This window comes from Ischnura elegans, chromosome 2, assembly GCF_921293095.1.
Source record: "Ischnura elegans chromosome 2, ioIscEleg1.1, whole genome shotgun sequence".
NCBI lineage: Eukaryota > Metazoa > Arthropoda > Insecta > Odonata > Coenagrionidae > Ischnura > Ischnura elegans.
This window is the reverse complement of record NC_060247.1, coordinates 111,537,844-111,559,810: the sequence shown is the minus strand read 5'-3', so window position 1 is coordinate 111,559,810 and position 21,967 is coordinate 111,537,844. Positions and strand designations below refer to the sequence as shown.

At 38.0% G+C, this 21,967-nt stretch overlaps 1 protein-coding gene across 1 annotated transcript in view; it reads right to left on the bottom strand.

Annotated features, from left to right (window-relative positions):
- The window catches only part of LOC124154413, a 716,264-nt gene that overhangs the window by 169,545 nt on the left and 524,752 nt on the right, over positions 1–21,967 (bottom strand). Inside the window, exons 3-4 of the mRNA XM_046528115.1 lie at positions 9,543–9,773; positions 7,104–7,355 (exon numbers count right to left, since the gene is read on the bottom strand). Of these exons, the coding sequence (XP_046384071.1) occupies positions 7,104–7,355; positions 9,543–9,773 (483 nt within the window). The remainder of the gene's footprint in view (positions 1–7,103; positions 7,356–9,542; positions 9,774–21,967) is intronic.

The following is a 21,967-nucleotide window of genomic DNA, read 5'->3' as shown; positions in this document are numbered from 1 at the left end:
CCTATTTGGAGCACCAGACTCATATATTTTATGAGATCCTGACGAGGAAAGTCATGAGTGAAATCGTGAGGCGAGGTCTACGCGGGGACAGTGCGGTTAATGAAAAATTCGCTCGACTGCATCGAATCCTTGCCGTTTCTCGTTCGGTGAAATGCCACCTAAAAGAAGGCTCCGCAATGACTACCAGCCACCTAAAATGATTGACCGTTCCCAAATTTGCGTAAATATGTTCACGAATTTCTGCTGTGAAATGCGAAATCATTAGGTACATCCAAATCCAATGTAGGCTTCATAGCACGAGGGTAATTCTATGGAAATTATATATTTTTTCCCCAGGACTAGTCGAGTTGATTGTGGCGCCATTATTTTTTAATTAACGTATTTTTACTTAAGATAAAACATTGATAATGGAATAACTCAGGAAAAAACTTTAAGGAGCCCGAGTTTTATTTAAATCGCGGTTTCTTGTTCACCTCGTATCAGTTTTATTGATGAATGCATGCATACTCTGAGTCTAATTTTTTCACGTAGAGACAAAGCATTCAATGATTTACAGCCATTCGAATTTCCACACGGAATTTCAAGAAATTACAGAATGAATAACTATTTTTGATCAGCGGTCGATAAAAATGGTATTAAAATAACACACCAAGATAATTTCATGAAAATGACGTTCTAACCGTATCTAAGAGGTCTCTCCATCGGATACTACCCTACTTTTTACTACATAAAGCGGTCTGGTTATTTAACTCTCAATAACACTCAGAGCGAAAACTCGCGCGAAATACTTTTATCGCGAAATTCAACCGCTTAAAAACACTTCACTCCTCCAAATACAGTCATTCTAACTCCCTACAAAGGCCTTTTTACAAGAGACATTATCACGTAACAGTGAAAGTGTGAACGCAAGTACGATTTTAATGAACTGGAACGGAACATGTACGAATGCACTACACAAATTGGAACAGGTTCTATTGTATATTCATGCATTCGCACAAGTTGGATGGTTAAACGGTGCATTTGTGTGTTCATTCACGCGTTCTTACTTTTTGAAAATTAACTCGTACGTGTTAATGTACCGAGTAAAACAAGCCTTAACAGACTAAAACGATTTAAACTCTTATGCGAACCTATTTCGACGTGGAAACACCTCCTCGATTTCCACTTAAAGCAAGAGTGATGGGTAAAAGATATGGGATGGATAGGGGAAAGAATGCGCGGAATATGAAAGGAAAAAAAAGTGAAGGAGACGACTCGAATCACGCACGAGCAAAGGGGAAAGAGACATTAAAGGTGAAGAAGTAAGGATCCATGAGAGAATAAGAGGGAGATAGAGTACCACTATGTAAAAAGGAGTCGACTGTTGGAGAAGGAAAAGGGTCGGGACAGATGAATATGCTCGGAGTGAACACAGAATGCGGAATGGCTGAGGGGAAAAGAAGTAAGAATGAAAAAGGACAATGAGAAAGGGGACAGCTCCCTCGTGAGATTGGAGAGATGAAGCAGGGAACATTTTGAGGACGTGGACGAATGGATGAGGGACGCTGGGAGTAGAGGTCAGAAACGGGAAACCACCGAGGGAGTTGCCTCCGGTATAAACCTCCCCTTTGCTTTCCTGGCTTAAGGCTTTCGCTCTCGGGGAAACCGCGCTTCCGCGGATGCATGCAACCTCGCACACGAACGCAAGACGTCGCTTGGATGAGGAGGCGCAAAGGTATAACAATCTCCATCAGTATCCCCTCAGGACCGATCCCTTAACTTCAGAGTGAGAATAAACAGAGCTTAGGGAAATACACCGACATAAGTCGCCAAATATTAAAGGATAAACCTCTTAAACGCTGACACCTTAGAGGTGTTTCTCGACTTAAGGTGTAAAGGTGGGAACGGAACCAAGTTCAAGCCGCCGCGGACTAATTACGCGAATGACATTATTCGGTCCTGAATTTAAGCATGACCATATAATGCAAACAGATAATCACCATCGTAACCTCCCAGTAAATATAGGCAAGAGAGACATTATAGTTCTGCGCATCGGACATAATTGTTAAGGCAAAATTTGAGAACAAAAGTTGAGATTTCGGTATTAAAATTTTAGATACAGAATTTAATTTTTGCAAAAGATTTGGCAAAGAAATGGTTTACCTATGAAAACACGAAAAATTGGAATTAAAAGAAGTAAAGAAGAAGGTTTAAGCAAAATATATCTATTTAATAATATAATTAATCAAAATTGATATAAATATAATACTCTAACATGGCAACCAGCAAATTCAACATCTACATACGTTACGATAATTTTTTTAATTTTTATTTTTAATTTTAAATCAATAAGGTGTAATGTCTTATTGGATATTATTTGGAATTTAAAATGAATTTTTAATACTCGACCAACTTTTATTTTTTCATCGTACTTTATTTATTGTACAATTAATCTCAAAATGGGCGAGACGGCGCAAGTTATAGTTGATCCTCGCTCACAGCTCTCGTTTCATTAATCTCAAATAATAATTGTTTCAGGCAATTATAATCGCACATTTACGTCCAACCTTAATTATTTAATGTCCTTACAAGCCTAGACTACTAGAAATTTAAATAAAATGTCGAAAAGGCTGGATAACCTAGAAAAACCGTATTCACGGTAGCTTTTAAGTGCATCCAAATACATGTTTGCGTTTCCATAACTCGGTAAATAAAGACTTACGACCCCATGTTTATGGACAAAAAATGCTTAAAATAGTCTCCCCTAACACCTCCTGAATTATTGCAGATTCTTTCTCACATACCCTGAATATAATGATCTGGAAATTTGCCATTTCAATCTTTGCGGTAGGCGAAGAAGCCGAATATCGCTCTTGTTTATATATAACCTCTGGTTTCGACACCATGTGAGCGACCGTGATGGTATGTCTTCGTTTCGAGAACGAGAAATCTTCGCGATCGATCCGCCTCGAGTGTCTCTCTTTTTCTCTCTCCGGGATTCCGATGACAGGATGCACCGAGTACACACAGAGCAGCGGAGTGAAAGGCGAGCGGAAAATTAAGCGGTGGTCCCGGACGTTGAGTCGCGGATCCTCGGGGTCACGATAGAGCTCTCAACCTTGCCTCACCCAGACACTCAATGGCAGACGAAACGGCGAAAACCGCGGTCCTTGAGAAAATTTTCACGCGCTCAAAATTTAACAAGATTACGCCAAAGGGCAGTTCTCTGCTGCGGCATCAATTTGGCTGAAGATGACGCTCTATTTTTAAAAATTGGCGAGAGAGAAACATCACACCTCCTCGAAACTCTTCATGAATATGACGCTCTATTTTTAAAAATTGGCGAGAGAGAAACATCACACCTCCTCGAAACTCTTCATGAATAACGTTTTGAATTTAAAATCAAAATAATTCCAAATGCCTTGGGCATCAAATTAAGGATATGCGGTTCAATTTACAGCCCACAGGAGTGAATCATGAAAATTTGTCGCAGGGTGAAGAGAAAAATTCAGGGTTGTGAAGGAAATAGTCAGACCCAGCGAAGAAGACATTCCTCCAAAACAGATGTCTTCTTACAGCTGAGCAGTGTCGTAACTAGGAATATGCTTTGGGGGGTGGGGGACGACGAAGGGGCCTGGGGTGGGGATCCTCCCCATTCAACGGGGGTTCCGGGAAAAGTTTTGAAAAATGACATGCCCGGAAATATATGTGACATAATTTTGGTACTTAAAATTTTTAATTTAAGCAGATTATTATACGTCAAAAATAGACGACAGTTTTAAATGTTATTTTAATTTCTCTGAGACTCTGGAGGGGATCCATCCCCTCACACACCTCATAGTTACGCAGTTAGAAATTCCCCCATATTCGTTCTGTTTTCAATTGTGATACCTATGTGACTGCCAGGATTTTGAATTTTCTGCATTAACTTTGCTGTGTGTGCCAAGAATTAGGAAGTGGGAAACTTTATACCATATTTCAAACATTTACCCACGAATATTACAAAAGAGGAACATTAAGTCGGCCTCTAAATATGCTTTTACCCACGGCGCATTTAAATATATATACAAAGGTCACTACTCACTTCGCTGACTGACAAGATGATCCGAGTTTCATGGGGAAATAAGGTAAAACTAGCGGTTTTTAACGAAATTAATACAAGAGATGATGTGATCTATCAAATTCACAACTTTTCAATGCTATTCGTCGCAATTACAAACGTTATACTGAAAATACTGAAAAAAAGTCGATCGCACTGCACTCTTCAACCGCGACATGAACATCTTTGAAAACCGATTAAAATGCGACCGAAGTGGCAACAGAAATCTGCTTTCTATAGGGTGCAATTTGACCTCCTCTATGCACCTCCCTGGCATTTACCACAACTTCGTGAAACTCACCGGCGAAAAAATATTACGGACTGCAAAAAGAGTAGGTAATTTTTTTAAAAATAATGCATCATGGCACTTAAATTAAGCGCCATGGGCTAGTTCGCACACACTTAATACGCACTAAATTGTTCACAATTGAAGGCACAACATTATAAAGCAAAATATTACAATCGAAAGGAAAGGTTAGAGATCAACCCACAACTTGATCTAATTTGATGAGAAGGTTAATAATTGTGTAGAGATCAACCCACAACTTGATCTAATTTGAGAGAAGTAATTACATCCTCAGCAACTTCCACGGATCAAAAAGTATCATTTGCCAATGAGGACGGCTCGCGCATGACTGCTGCAATTAGATTATATCCATCCGACAGCGAAAGCACTCACCTTCCATTTTCAAGAGCCCTTCACGGGGCGAGGCGAGGTTTTTGATGACCTCGTTTATCATTCCACCAAAGGAAACGTTTCCCATTATTCAAACGAAGCTACCTCCTGATTCCACTTCCTTTGAGCGCCTTCTCTCTTTGCACGCGTATCAAAAGCACTTTTCTTTCATGTTTCATTCTCGACGAGGATACCCAAAAACCCACACTCCTTGGAACGACCTAAAGCAAGAGATCCCTTAAGTCTTGTATCGTAGTCTTTGTGGCGACATTTTATAGTGAAGTTTTCGTGTAATTCGAATACCGAGATCAATGCATAAATATTATCTCGAGTACTGCTATCGTGTGTAAAATACTGACGTCATACAATTCAAGTTTCCATGATTTCATTTACAGTTTCTACGGTACAGCTCCCGGCAGAACTTTAAGCTTCCAAGCGCTTCTAGCGGGTTGTGGGATCGTGGGTCAACCTCTAAACACAGAGGTTAGCTGCGATATAAGATAGTTCACTAGTCGAATCAGTAGCCGTTGACAAAAAGGGTCAAATATCGAGTGTTAAATACTGGTATCATACAATCAACTTTTCCATGATTACTGTTTTACAATTTCCGTGTTACAGCTAATCGTTGAGCTTCGAGACTCCGAGTGCTTCCACCGGTTTGCGGATTGTGGGTAAACCGCAAGATATATGGGTTAGCTGCGATATAAGCGAGTTTATTTATCGAATAATAAGTCGTGGAAAAAAGGGACGGCATTTGCCATTACTTCCTATAGCTAACAAACTAAAAAAGAATATACACTACAAAAAGAGTAGGCTATTTTTCAAAATAATATTTTGATAATAATATTTTTCCGCTATGGTATGGGCCTGTCCCCTGGGTAAGATAGGCCATTTAAATAATACATTAGGCCTCTGAAGATGCCGTGACTTGGCGACGGGAGGCCGCCAACAATTGTGCCTCCCACCACCCAGTAGAGACGGCAGCAGCTCTTCTTCACATGAGTAAAGGTGGAGACCACGGTGGTCAGTATAACGACACTCATTTCACTGCAGGCGTTTCCTATTATTTTTTATCGCCTAAATCGAAATATTATTACTCCTGGAGTACGCATTTCACGCTTTTAGATTCTTAAATGACGATATCTATTTTTCGCGATCAAATAAAAAGTGAAAAATTTCAAGCGCGCGAAAACGCGACGGGTAAGTATGAATGCCGGGAAAACTCCCGTGTGACGTCGTTCTGGTTCCCCTGCCGCAAGTGAGGTGACCTTGGGGTGAGGCTCTGAGCGCTGATACGACGCAGGATGCTAGCAGATAGCACAGCACCATGCTAGCTGGTAGCGCTTGGCTTAAATAAGGATTATTAATGCCTTATCAAACGAGGAAAACTTTCCGACCTAAGCCAGTTTTAATAGGTGATTATTAAGACATGTTTCCCTGAGCTCTGTGCCTCATGCATGCATTGGTAACCTCAGACGATGTATAACTCCTATCCTCTCGTGTAGAAACTAGGTCCCTGTGACGTCACGTGGAGTGGCATCGCATGGGCGCCAATCTGGCCTTTTTCTAATGAGGATAAAATTGACCCTTGCCATTCGTCTAAACCGGTATTTCTAAAACCAAATAATTTGTATATAATGAATACACTAATGGTGAGTAACGAATCGCAATCAATGCTTTTCGTTTTCTTTGATGAAGGAAACTACCCTATTTTAAATAATCAGACATATTAAAGCCTATGACGCAACCTACGACGGGTAACCAACGATCTTCGGGTTACTTATAATTGAAATATTTCCCGTCCGTGAGCACTGTATGGGTTACAGTGAGAGAAGGGACTGAATGGAACCTAGTTTCTAACTTGTTTCCCCTCAACGGCGCGGCGTTCAAATGATTTTTTTATAAGAAGTCACCTGAAGATAATTATTATTATTAAAAATAACCTATTATTTCCCCGGGCTATATCCCTTAAAATGGAGACTCTTCAAAACAATTTAGCGTATAGATAAAACTTAATGAGAACAGAGTTATTTATCGACCATTTCTCTTCGTGGAAATTGGAAGTCACAGAGTGAAAGACTTGAAAAATGCTTTGCGAGATTCCACGTATTCACGACCTGTTTCAATAGTTTTTTTTAATCGTAAATACAAAATTGTGATGTGAAATTAAAGTATTTGTGGAAAATTTCCGATATCTTCTAATTCACTTATATGCATGAATTCTACCAGATTAAGCTTGACACAACTCTCTGAATTCTTCTGCTTTTCCTGGCTGTCCAAGTTTTCCATTCTGCAATCACATCTCCAATAGCAACAACAACAACAGAGAAAAAGTGTGCATCCGCTTACCTCTGCAGACTGCTCCGGGTTGGCCGTGGGGACGTTGGCTTCCGGCGGAAGTTCCGGAAGAGCGGAGAACTTCCGGTCGTAGACGCAGCGGTGGAGCTGGGAGTCGAGCATCCTGAAGTTGTCGTACGACCGCCGAAGCAGCCAGCTCCTCCCAAGGCTCGTGACCTGGACGACCCAGGATCGATTCTCGTTACCCACCCCACTGCCATCGGAGTCGTTTAGAGGCTTCAGCTCCTCTTCGCAAAGGGATACCTGTGTGAAGGGGACAAAACATTATTTCTATTAGCATTACACTTGAACTGAGGCAGAAAAACAATAATTGTAATAACAATACTAATAAATAAACTTGTAAAAACAATAATTGTACAAACAATTACTGTAAAAAACTGTAAATCGATCAAAGTTTAATGCTACCAAATAAAAATAATAAAATATTTCCTTCGAGTCCCAGCAAATACATCAGGACAGTAAGAAATATGGTACGATGGACGTCAAGTTTTGATATATTATTCTAAGATTATACTCATTCCTTGAATAATTAAAACTGGCATAAAGTCCATAGCCTTATAAAATCTTTCTCTTATCATTCCACAAGAGCTGAGGCGGAATTTCGCAGGAGGCGGCGCAGGATTCAGAGAGAATTGAACAGTACAGAATTGTAAAGCTAGCATATAAATATTGAAACTAAATATTTTTTCGTAAGTCCAGGTACAAAAATTGGGACAGTAAGGAAGAAGAAATGACAATTGAAGCGATGGTATTTTTCTTAACCCTCAGTCAAAGTAATTAACTATGGAAAAATCGCAAAGAAATCAATTTTTTCAGGCATAGAAATACTTTTTTTCATGAAAATTTTAATGGAAATTCTAACGCATTCATAAAAAAACATATATGTATGAATTAAAATATTTAAAGGTACTCCTTGGACGAAATATTCCATTAAAACCAAAATTGGCTGCGGGCGATTCCATTTTTTTTACAGGTTTCAAAATTCATACTATGCTTTAATGTTTGGAAAATTCACTTACGTAACATAACATTATATCCAAAACATGCCACTGTGTGAGTCCATTTGTTCACGTATTAAAATGTAAATAGTCTAATTGGTGGTCTTAATCGAAAAATCAATTTCAAAAACATGCTTGATAATGGCAAAAATATCATTCAGAGAAAACAATTCTGGCGACTGCCTTATGGAAACATTCACCCCTTATCTCCACGCTTAATTGATGCAAAAATTCTACTTGTAAATTTAAAGCTGCTTAAATAACCAAGAGCGATAGCATAAATCAGGTGCGATGAATTGGCACAAAATCGTCTCATAATGAACACAAAAAAACTAATTTAGAAACGATTGACGGATGCGAGCGTGATTTTAATTAAAAAAAATTATCAATCGAAAAACACTACAAAAAAGGCAGAGCTCATGGCACTGGCGATGGTTATTAAAACATTAAAACTCGATTAAGCTAAAAAAACTGGATATTTTCCTGGAAGAGCGCCAAAAACATCAAAGGGAAATGCAGCAAAAATGGAAACTAGAAACCCATGAGGGAAAAAAATGCAGACGTTTTTAACGGAGGCAATCTGGTTGTGAACCTCATTTCGCAAAAAAATGCCTCCGTATCAGCATTCTCTTTGTGCTTCCATCATAAAAGATCGCAATTTGAATGATAAGTTTTTAAACTGAAGACGTAAGATATGAAATTACTTGTAAATAATTCATTTGGAGAGAGATTGGGGTAGGAGGAGATTAGAGCGATAGTAAAATATAATTACTGCTAAAAATGACGACCTTGTAAATGGTTTATTGTTTCCACATAAGCATAGAAATGAGGCATTCAATGAGTTTTTTTTCTGTCCAAACATTTTTCGGATGATCCCACACATTTAATTCCACTACAAGATAAAAAGAATTGAAAGAAATTGAAGCTTCAAAATGCATGAACATTTGCCGCAAAAAAGGAAAATTCATGCAGCCATAAATTGAACTCACAACGAAGTTTTAATTTAATTAGAGCAAGACTCTCCAAACTTTTTAATGTAAGGGCCACAATTTCTATTTTCCAAATTTATGCGGGCCGAAGGAATTAATAAAAAAAATCAATGCCATTAACTAAATTTCCTCAAAAATTAGATTATAAACATGGAATAATAAAAAATACATCTGGTTGGAATAAATCAGGGAAAACTAAAAAGAGCCCAGCCTTTAGTTTTGTGCAATCAAATTAGTGTGAGGAATGATACAGTCGTTTTGACTTTAAAATTTTATTGAAATCAGGTTACACATTAGATGAGGCAATTGTAAGACTTGTACGTAGACACAAGGGATTTGTTTGTCGGGCCGGATGTGGCCAGCGGGCCATGATTTGGAGACTCCTGGTTCAGAGGATAGTAGTACTATGAATGAAAAATTAACTATTAGAATAATATCCTCACCTGTATGGGCCCCAACTCGACATTCTCGTAGTGGAAGTGTGCGCACTCGTCTAGCTTGGGGAACCTGGGGGCTCCGGAGGCGGCGGCGGCGGCCGCGTGCCCCCCAACGCCCCCACCGCCCCCGCCCGCCCCCGACGACACGCCCCCGACGAGGTGCGTGATCCGGAGGCTGCCCCCTCCGCTCCCTCCGCCCACGGGTCGGTGCAACTCAACGTCAGCATTGCCACCACTCTGCAAAGAAAAAACAAAGGCACCTACAATTAGCCACCATTTGGATTAAATTAATGATTAAGCATAAATTCGAGATTGGATAGCGATAAGAGCGATTACTGATTGAATCATATGCTATAGGGGAAATAATATTCCAACAACGTTTAAACCGCCACAATCGGTCTGCTGGATAACGCTTCCCTTCTGTTACGATACAGATAAAGAAATGTTTATTGTTCTTATACCCTAGGTACACTGAGAACATACAAAGGTAGACATTAGTATCAGAGCTCGAGTACACAGAAAAATTGAATATATGCAATAAATTATATGATAATGGTAACAGAAAATACAACCATACTGGTCAAGTTAAATTTTTTCTTGTAATAGCATTTTTTAACAGTATATTTTTGAAAGACATCAATGATATGGAGTTTTTGATTATTTCAAGAGTATATTCCGTATCCTTGTCCCAACAATAGACAAGGATTTTTTCAATGTAGGAGTTCCATGTATTAGTGGGATACTTAAAAATCTGGTGACATTCGAGTTGCAACATTTCAATTTTTCTCTTTAGACTAAATGTGTGGAATTCCATCATAAGGTTACTTGGTTAGGTTACTTTTTCTTGCACCACTGCTTTTGGTGGTATAGCAAAAGTTGTGGTATAAGTGAAAGTTAACTAACAAGGAAACCTTATTAATAAATTGTTTGGCCAATTAGGTTAACAATTTGTCCACTGGCCTGGCGGCAACAGGAACATGCGATGAAAACAATATTGAAAACATTATAAGAAACCCTTAAAAAATAATAACTTAACCAATTTGAAAAAATGCCAAACGTTTGGGACGGTCCCAAATATTTTTACTGGTAGGTCGTTCCCATCCCGTATGGTCCTGTTCAAGAACTACTTTACATTTTCCCTTTGTGATCAGCAATTTATGATAAACTGGTGATCATTATTTCGCCACAAAGTTTTGGTTGTGTTATTTCCTTCACAAATTCATCCCGTGCCTTTTCCTCACTCATTATTTTTTACATCCCACATAGCCAGTTCCATTTGTTCCTCTTTTGTTAGCTCTCCCATCACAGTATGCTGAGCATTTCTGTAACGCTCTCTATTATTTTTGCCTTTCCCCAATACACATTAATTCATTCCGAAATCTGAAGAGGGAATTGATACATGTCGTTTTATTTTCCACTCCCTCGCCTCGCCGGATTGTGATCTGTTTTTATATCTATGTTAGTCCCAGCCTACTTGGCTGTCTACAGTGTATTTCTAGACGGTTGAATTCACGTAAAACTTTATTCCATTGCCGGAAACTTTTTTAAGGAGAAAGTATGTATATTTTCGACTTTTCAGGGTACAAGTCGGGGAAGGCATAACAGAGCAGCTTGCCTTGCACAAGAGAGGTGAGGTGCCAGGTATGATTAAACCATACTATATTCCATTCCCTTCCTCGTCAACCCAATATTCTTCCACTAATCACGGCATATTCTGCCCACTTTCTATCCATCCAATACCATTCCCTCTTATCCAGCAGTTTCCTCCTTTTACCAAAGCAAATCTAAAATTCCTACTAGGAATTGGTGGGATGATATAGTAATATGCAGCGAAACTTCTGTAACTCGAGAACCTAAATTTAAATGTCTCAATTGAGGACATTTTTAAAATCTAAAATACAGAAAAATCCAAAATAATTTTTTTTCTTCGCACGAATTTTCTGTAACTCGAAGATATGAATATATTCCAAAGTACTTTGAACAAAATATTTAAACTCTATTGAGCATTTTAGAGTCCAGTACTTGGGTATATACTGCCGGATATACATGCCGCAAGATGACATGCTCATGCATACAGCACGACAGCCCGGAGACTTGAGATGGACTTTGAAGCCTAAGACATTAAATTTATGAAATATTCAGGAAACGAACGCTGACTAGCCACCGATAAACCTCTTGCAGAAGAACCAGTAAGTGGCCATACTCAGTGTAAAGATTCTACATGGAGCGGGGAGGGATTTTATTCCACAAAACCTTACTGTTCACTAAGAAAATTCTACGGCACCTAAATCGTTAGTTAAGAACCACTTACCAAAAATGATAATTTCAATAAGCAGATATTCTCAAGTTTTAATTTAATTGAAATAAAAACGATTCCAAAATTAAAATAATGCTGGAGTGATGAACACAAAATTCTACTCCATCACGCAAGAATCATCGGGTTTTATGCAATTTAATTAGCTTCATACAGCGCCGAAAAAATTGGCTAACTTGCTCCATACATAACCATCGCATGAGTACTACGAGAAAAGAAAAAATTGAATAAAAAATACTTTTCTAAATTACGAAATTGAATAAGTGAGAGAAAATGGATGACCACAAAACGAGAATTGCTATTACAGACGGCAGCATGAGGAACCGATTGAAGTGCAAAAAAAGTTTAATTTTACGGGAATTTCTATAGCCGACTGCTAAACGAAAGACAAATTGAAGTACTAAAACCACTAGGTGCATCAAAATCCGCATTAATTAATGACTCAGAGGCTTAAGAGAGCTGAATTGATTCCAACTTCACAGGGAAAGTCATTACTTAATTTCCAAACAGATTTAATTAAATGAAACAGCATACAGACCTGAAGCAAATAAAAGTTTTTGGAGCGGAATGGAACACGAAAATATTTTTTTGGCAAATCCTACTCATTTAATTGCATTTGAAGATAAAAAGAATTGAAACCAGTCGAAGCTCCAAATTGCATGAACATTTTCCGCAAAAGAGGCTAATTCGCGCAGCTGTACTGATGAACTCAAAACAAAGTTTTAATTAACCAAGAGCCACAAGACTACTTGGAAACTTATAATCCTTTACACCGCTTATCCTCGTACCCCTGATTCGATATTTCAGCAGCTATAAAATTAATTTTCAAAGAAAACTAATCAAAAATACAAATTTTAAACGAAGGATCGTCATATATATAGCTTTCTTTCAATCCATTGCAGTAAAAATAGGAACATAGCATATGACTACGAAAAAATCCGAAATCTTCAGTGCGGCAAAAATACTGCTATCAATATTTACGAAAAAATCAAAACTTATTATTTAAGAGCAGAAAATGAAACTTAAGCTCATCAGTATACGACGTTCACAAATGAAAAAACGACTTCGTTTTCTTCCACGGATTAAGCCGGAAACCATTGAAAGCATACGACGTTTTGAATTCCTAGTTAATAAATTTCTTTTTGTCTGAAGGTTTTTTTGACAAATTATGGGATAATAATGATTGGCCAAAGTGGAACTACTCAAGAGGACAAATCACTCTCATTCGATTAACTAATACTTTTCCTCAATTTCCAGGCGCATTTCCTGGTCAGAATTACACTTGTGAACTCAAAATTTTCACAGTAAATATAATTGGACCTTTTCTGATTTTGCGTGCATTGAAATTTTTTATAATATTCCACTTGGATGGAAAAAATGTATGATTCAGAGAAAGGAAAATGTTGACAAAGGCCTAAAATGTAACACGGAAAATTTCAAGACGGTGGCTAAGTTTATAAAAGGTAGTAAGTCACAAAAAAGACAAAATATGACCCGATGAGAGGGAGAACTCATACGGGTCGCGGATAAAAAAAGTTGAAACGCACCAGCCACTTTAATCCTCTGCTCTTCGACATGAAGCCGGATGGTAAACTGGACATAAGTACCCATATTTCACCACGGGGGTGCACATTAATCCACGATCCGAGTCAGAGTAGTCCTGCCACCAAAACTTTCGACAATCGCATGGATCACCGGAAAGATCTCCCAGATTATATTCACGAATGCTCTGCTTTTGCACTGACAAGATAACACCATATGCAGGCACACTATTCAGAGAGAGGTTGAGGCAACAATGAGCTGCAGAAAGTGAAGTAATAAAATAATAATTCTAGCCTCTCGCACACAGGGGGCAGCACTACCTTGATACGATATCAACGCGTTGCGGTCGCAGACGCCAGGAAACCAAGAGATAAGCGCCATTCCACGGGACGAAAACAAAGGGAAAGAGAGTTCAGGAGAAGGACATCGCTTCGGTCAAGCGCTAAAAACCACAGGCGCGACGGTAAAAGTTCAAAGGGAAGGCGAGATAGGCGAGGTCATGGAAACCAAATCAACCAGCGCCGTAATCCCAAAGACCCCAGACAGCATTGAACGCAAAACCACAAAAATTTTAAAATATGGGATTCTCTAGTCGCCAAGATGTGCTGCCATACTTTGCACATTAAAATGTATTTTCAAAAGTCGCCTATCCTGCGCTAACTGCAGGACGATTTGGATATCAAGAGTGAAAAGCCATGATTAGAGCGGCTAACAGTAATTTACATTCTTGACTCGCTTTCGCTAGGCGAAAATGATCAAAATTGGAATGATAGGAAAGTGCAATTTGAGACGCAAAAACAACTGTACAGGATCCCAATAATTATTACAATTACCTGTAAAGTCACAATGTCATCTGAATTATACGAGACGAGAAAAATTTCAAAGTAGCCTTGTTTCCAAGCATTAACATAGACCAATTACTTTCGGTCCTTCTCAAGATTGCCGATATAGCAATTTGTTTGCTTTACCAGGGGAGGGATTATCAGAATTCCATTTTTCTGTGACAGAAAGGTAGAATCACATCCGTAGATTTATTTCCCTAAAATATCGAGAAAAGTTTTGGAGACAAAGGCGTGGGTTTGATAAAGATAGCGGGGAAAGAAAGCGTGTGCCACTGAATATATTTAATAAATATTATCCCTGAAAAAACCACGCCTTGTAAACAATACTAACTTTCGACGGTCATACCCTTGGTTCGCGGTGTGATATAAGAGCTGGCGATGACAGGAAATATCAAGGCAAATGGAGCTGAGCAAGGTCGCGTGCAAAAAGCCCATTCACCACCGCCATTAACAATGAGGGTGTGGAGATAAGACTACACTTGAGACTGAGGTATGAGGTAAGAGAAACATCGCGCTTCGTGACATGAAAAATGTCCACTGCATTCCGAGAGGGACCGTCTACACTTGCGACTGCACACGAGGAATTTGGAACGTCAAATCACGCAAACGTGAATCACCGAAAACTCACCACTATCTACGGAAGAAAGGAAAATCATTTATCCCAAAAAAATATAGTAACATACACTAAAATGTAAAAAAAACAAACACTTACACTTTACTCGGTGACAGAATGTTAAAGGTACCCAAATTATTGAAATATGAAAATGATATCACCCGGCATCAGTTCTATTTCGAAATACAAGAGTGACACAAAATATCGTTAAAATGACGACGTTGTAAATGATTTGTTGTTCCCACATAAATAACAGAATGAGGCATCAAATCTATTATATCGATCTCGGAGTTTTTATGTGTTCTGCAATTGTAAGCACCTCCTGAACAGCTTTAGGCTTAGGAGGACTTAATGCCGTGGAATGTTTCATGAATTTCATGAACCATCTTTACAATATGCTTTGGATTGTAAATAAAAAATACCGGTGATAAATGCTGTCTTTGTTTCTTCTAAAAAGAGAATCCTTGAGTGTATAATCGTAATTTTGGACGGCTTGATGTAGCTTAAAGGGCGTTCAATTTTAATTTTTCGGCATCAAGCACTATAAATACAGCTAAGTAATCTTACAGTGAGGAATTGAAAAGCCAATTTAAAACGTAAAACACATTTCAAAAAATTAAATATAATAATTTTAAATAGATAAATTCCGTATATCCGGACGAACTCTATCGAATGGCTGAAAAAGACACGGTTAACCGTTTAAATCCAACGAAAAGTTATTAAATTAAAATGATGAGTAGTATCAGAAATATTTCTGTGATCATCAGCAATATCACGACCGATTAAGAAATTTCCAGGTGTAATTATAATTTTTATAGATGTGAAATGTTTTAAAATTCCTGGGTGGGAGCGACTACTACTTTCTCGTAATCAGATGAACTTAATGCTTCAAAATTAGGCGATGCCTTGATGGTGTTTGATTTTGTCCCATAAAGTGTAGTAAAATTATTCCTGGACATTTATAACATTATTTATCAAAACCTCCTTCATAAGATTTCGATATAAATGAAACGGCCTTTGAACAGTATAGTAACTCAAATCTCCAAGGAAATAAAAGGGTACCAGCTATTACGACAAAGACATTTGAGGACTGATCATGCATATAAATGCAACGTGGGACTAACCGACCACCAAATATATTGCAGAGACGAACATTATAGCTCAATAACGTACTGTCAACAAGATATCTCCAAAATAATGCGTTCATCCAGAAATACTTCAAGTTTAAAGAATGTTCGCGGAGAGCCGGTCTCTTCTTCTTAAAAACAATACAATCCGTGTGTAAAAAATGCACACACGATACAACACCCATTTATTAGAAGGAGAATTACGCAGCGGCAGTAAACTTGAAGCATGAATGTGACTCCTTGTTTCTCTAAACTAACACTACGTACAACATACATAAAAAGTCATGTGTCATCAAACAAGCAAGGCTACTTTCTGTCTCCATAATACTAGTCGGTAGCCTCGTAATTCACTACCGTCAACAATTTAGAGAACCTTTGCCGTGGTAATTAATTTATCTCCGAAACAGCAACGAAGACCTTACGCAATGCATGTCGTAGTTGGTAAGTATTTTAATTCACATTTTTCCGACAAAGTTATTTATTCATAAGTAACCATAAATGCGAAAAAATATCTCCCGACTACAGCGCGATAAAAAAACATGCACAAAAACATCTTAAAAAACACTGAATGCACAGAAACAGTAACATATTCAGATTGTAATGGTGAGCACAATCCTCCGGACAAGTGCATGAATAATATACTACGGTCCAGTGCCTACGAGGCAGAAGCCATTATGAGGGGAAAAGCCTCTCGTGTCTGGGCTAAAACTTGCGTTGTCACAAAAAACGGACAGGCACTGTGTGGAGCATTTTTATTTCGAGAGTTTACTAAAAGAAGCGTGCTTGGCATTCCAACGCGTGCCTCTAGGCACGAGCTCAGAATATTCAGAACAAAAGTAATGCGCAGGCCACAGAACGAGCCGAAAGAAAGAAAACTTTAATAACTACGGTATATTGCTACTGAAATTGACATAATAGTGTTACCACGTTAACAAAAAATTTAGCCGCGTTAAATTAGTAAGAAAAATACAAGTAAAAGAGCACCTATTGTAAAATAGCAATAAATTGTTGCATTTAAAATGTATTGTAAAATAGCAAAACCTTGTGAGATTAAAAACATTACTTTTTGACCTACAAAAACAATATTAATTATTTTTCACCGATATAAAGAATGAATGAATTCTATATTTACTATAATTAAAGTTGTACCCAGAATATTATTGGAAAAACTAAGATACAAAAGGAAGAATTAGTATTTTTTATAAAAATAAACTCTCTAATAAATATTTCGGTATAATTTGCCTACGTTATATTTTGCAGCGCTTATTCTCAATACTTTTAAAATGAGTTACCATGGATAGCTCTACCATGAAATAATTATCTCACCAGAAAGCCGTATATTTACGAAAGAGGACCCATAACTGAAACGGAATATACAAAACCTAGCATAAATTTTATAACGCATCTCTTCCACTCAACCGGCCGTATTTTGTCTTCTTTGATGACATGTCAACCCTTTAAAATTTATGCTATCATTTTGACATATTCAGAGCAGATCTGAGTCAACATTTGTTTGCCTGTTACTCATAATAAAAATATGAATTTGAGAAAATAATGACGTAAATTTGAAAGTAGAGATACAGGCAAAAGATGATGACTGTGCATTTTGTATTTGCTCAAAACAAGATAATAACATAAGTGTAAAGCCAATTTTCCCTCACCGAAAACTTCAGTCCGAGTGGTAATTATGAGTGCTCTTAAGAAAAAGAATACTCTCTTCTCGGTCGGTATTTTAAGTTACGGATTACTGAATTGAAACTAATGATATGATCTTGAAATTTTCAGGCAAAATAAAGTAGAGATTTATCAATAATTGCCTTTACATTTGAAACTCTCTACTTTTTACCTTCCAATTACTTTTTCAGTTGATAATATTTCAGTGACAGAAAAATGTGACAAAAAACATGATATACCGTACTTACTCTAAAATTTCGAGATGGAACCACAAGTTTCAAGCGAGTAATTCGTCACCAAAAAAGACTCACAGAGCGGGATATGCGTACTCGCGTAAATTTTCTCCGCGCAAGACGAGATGGTGCATTTTACTGCGAATAAAATATTGCTCGGGTGCGCCTGAAGAAGTTTTCACTCAAAAAATAAATAAAAAAAGAAGACAACTTATCGCACTCATCTCGGTGGAATAAATCTCGGGCACGCATGGTTTGGTAGAGTGAGGTTTCTTACGTCAGCTAGTAAAAAGGAAAAAAATGAGGGTGGGGAGGCGTGCAAACTCGCGACTCGGCTTAAAACCCAAGGGGGAACATGGCTGACTTATCGCCAGCGAGACGGTAGGTCGCTCCGGCAGTGGGGAAGTTTACCCGGAGCGTGGTCAAATCCCACCCCAGAGACCGCCCGCCACCCCCTCTACGGGGAGAAGGAAATAAACACAGATGGGAAGTGATTAGGCCGGTTGCACGACATTACACCTGAGGTTCCCAAATCTCCACCACCGAATAATGCACATAACATCCGAGGAAAATTATCTAGGATATCACCCCATTGGTTCCACGCCGAAGAGCAATCGCGTTCGTTTGCACAGCAAAAAACGTGATCTCTCACGGTTGTTACAATAATGCCAAAATCTGGTATGAATTTACCCTGAAATCTTACGTACTATGGATTACTCGCTATATCCATCAAAATACAGGGAAAGCGGCTAGCAACATAGATCCAATAATTAAAATGAGATTTTGACAGAGTAAAATTGCCATATATCAATCAACTGATTCTTCATTAAATTGAAATTAGTAAAACAATCTCACGTACCCGTACGTGATAGGAAATTTAAAAATTCCTCATAAATAGTCATAAAAAATTTAGTTTTAATGATGTTCTTTTTCTAAACACAAAATCTTGAATTTCAAATAAAGAAATTAAGGGGTGTGATGAGTTTCGAAATAATGTTCATATTGCAGTGAAGCAAATTATGGTCGGCCTGACATATCCCGTACCTGAAAAAGTCATTTAAAAAGTGGAATTTCAGCTAGTTAAGGGAAGGTATTTACCCAATGTCCAACATTGAAGAACATACGTGATTCAAGTTAAAGTAGATTTGATTAAATTATCTTGTACAATACGTGAAAAAATGTCTAACATGTGAGAAGAACTTGTCTAAAAATGCCCATTGGAATGCCCCAGCTTCGGTGGTTAATAGCAGAGAAATCTGTATGCATAATTATTCATCATTGAGTAAAAAACGACGAAACCTTTTTTACTGCCAGATAGAATAGAATAGAAAATAAAAATATCTCGATAATTAGCATTTCAATTAGAGTTTCCCAATTGTGAATCACGTCAATAAATGAGACGGTCCCTTGAAACAACGGGAACAAAATAGCTCTAGAAAAACAGCTCTTTATAATCGTAAGAATTGTTTCTCACATCTACTACACTAAACCTTACTCACCAGGGAGAAAAAATTTCAAGCCGCTGATTAATTAAAAACGTCACCACCAACGACTAGTGAAAAGAATGAAAGTTCCACCTCTCATGCTTTCATGAATATCTAGTAATTTCTAAATGCCTCTATGAAAAAAACGAGAAAAAGTAAGAGTTCATGAGATGATTAGAAAACGAGACAGAGAGCATGTGAAATAACCAAAAGCAAACGAGAAGACAAAATAGGACTTTGGCAAGCAAGCAGAAATTGAAAATGAAAAATACAACGGAGTGGTTATTAACCAAAGTACCAAGGCGGAAAATCTGAAGCAGAATATTATGAAACATTTCCTCGACTGGTACTTAAAAATTTTATAGGAATAAAAATTAAACCTTGATGTGAAAACATACACCATATTATATACTTTAGGCAAAGTACGGAATGTAAATATTCAAGATATTGAAACGAAGAGAATATTAAAGAGATTTGACGATTATAAATAGTAAAACCATCAGTTTGGTAAATTCGCAAGCCTTTCAATACTGACAATGAAAATTAAGCGAAATTTCAATGAAACGTAGCAGGCTTTTAATCTGGAATGAGACCTTCAGTATAGCGCTGCGAAAACGTGGACACTTTTTAGTTTTTAGTGAAACCACGGGTGAGTGCTTCACTACAGGGAGAAGCTTAATTTGCTTTCTAAAACATGCCGTACACGAAATATCTCTGTTCCTCTTACGACTAGGCCAAAAAATGCACTTACTTGTCAGGAAGAAAATCATCCAGAAAGTCATCAAAAGAATGCATACATCTGATACTATATTTAACACAAAATGTGAATCAAAATATGGAAGAATGAAGGGACGTGAAAAGACATGAAAAAACACTTGCCAAAATTAATTATGGGGGAAACAATTTCGCTGATAAGTAGACCTAACAAGTTATATAGGGTAACAAAAATAGGTAACTAGACGTTTTCACCGGAAGGAGGGCGACTGAGGACTGGAGGCGTTTTAGCTGTGGATGTGGATAGGAATGGAGAAGGTGAAGTGAACGGAAAGGAAGAGGGACGACGAAGTGCTAGACATGGTGGGTGAGGAGAAGCAGCTTCTAGATGAGATAGGGAAAAGACAGAAGGTATGGATGGAGCGAGTACTTAGCGGGGAGGGGATGTTGAAAACAGTGTTAGAGGGTAGACTGTATGGTAAACTAAGGAGAGGAAGAGAATACGGATTTTAGATAAAAGGAAAGAGAGTAGCTATTATTATGAATTGAAGAGGGAAGTCCATGGAGCGAGGGAGACAGACAGAATGCTTCTTAAATACTCCATGTATCATACCTTAATCGGTAGAATGCTTTAATAGTAATGATTGCAACACATCGTTACACATTTCAGAGTTATCTACCGGCATCTCAGAGCGTAGCGATGACTATGTACTCGACATTCCTATCTGTATTCACCTTCAAATACGATTCCTTGTACTCGCGTTTTCTAGTTCCACCCACTTACATGCGATATACTAGCAATAATCGCGAGTATTTTGAACTCGAACCTTCAGTTTTGACGGATATAGATTCATTCCTTGGTAGCGATTACACGTAACTTGACACATCTCTAATGGATTAGTACTACATACAATCGCGCCCAATACCACATGAACACTCGATTGCAAGTCCAAGCACTGAGCTACCGGTTTCCATTAGCGGTCCCGCTGTTTCATCTTATTAACAGTCAACATTGGACACGCATCACGACCGTAGAACGAAAGAAATTTATAAGCAAAAGCTGAGTAAAATGGAGTACCAGAGCAGCGGTATAAATCAACGATGCAATTGCTTCAATGTAAATCCCCATCCATGAATTACCGCAAAAGCAATCCTTTCGAAGGGACAGCATGAAACAATTGACTAGGTACGCAGTCACGCGCACTGGTTCAAAGTTATGTACCTATGTAGGTACATCAAAGATGAAATTTACTATGAAAAAAATACTAAGCTAAGCCGGGATTCGAACCCGGTTAATCTTTGGCAGCGTTACTGGCAGACATACCTGACCTCCGATCAGGATATCCAGGTTCGCATCCTTGCAAATGCAAACAATTTTTCATGGCGAATTTCATCCTTTCTAATAGATACATGCGGAAGAAGAAAAAGAGTTCTTTCTGTTATAGCTTATTTCCATTAAGCCATTTCATCTTCTACCATGCTAACATAATTTCGTGAGAAGAAAGCACTCATGATATTTGTTTCATTAGTCTCAAAGTGGAGAGATATCTCATTTAAAGCTTAAGTTTGACATGTGCCGCGACCACGGGAAAACGTTGAATAGCAAGGAGCATAATTGAATGATTAAGAAGAAAGAGAGAGTGAACATCAAAGCTGACAGTGGTTTACAGACGCCAGGAATTGGACGGCTGTGAAAGCGTGTATTTTCCCGGCAAAAGTGCGGAATGATTAAAAAATTGTTATCTCTCATTTTCGACTTCAATCCAGGGTTTTACATCGCCTCCTAATATTCTTGTTTTTATTGCAAGTCCATCTACATATGATTCATTGAAATTTACCTCATACGGACTTAAAATGGAGACTGGATCAGAAGAATTAGTAAGTTATT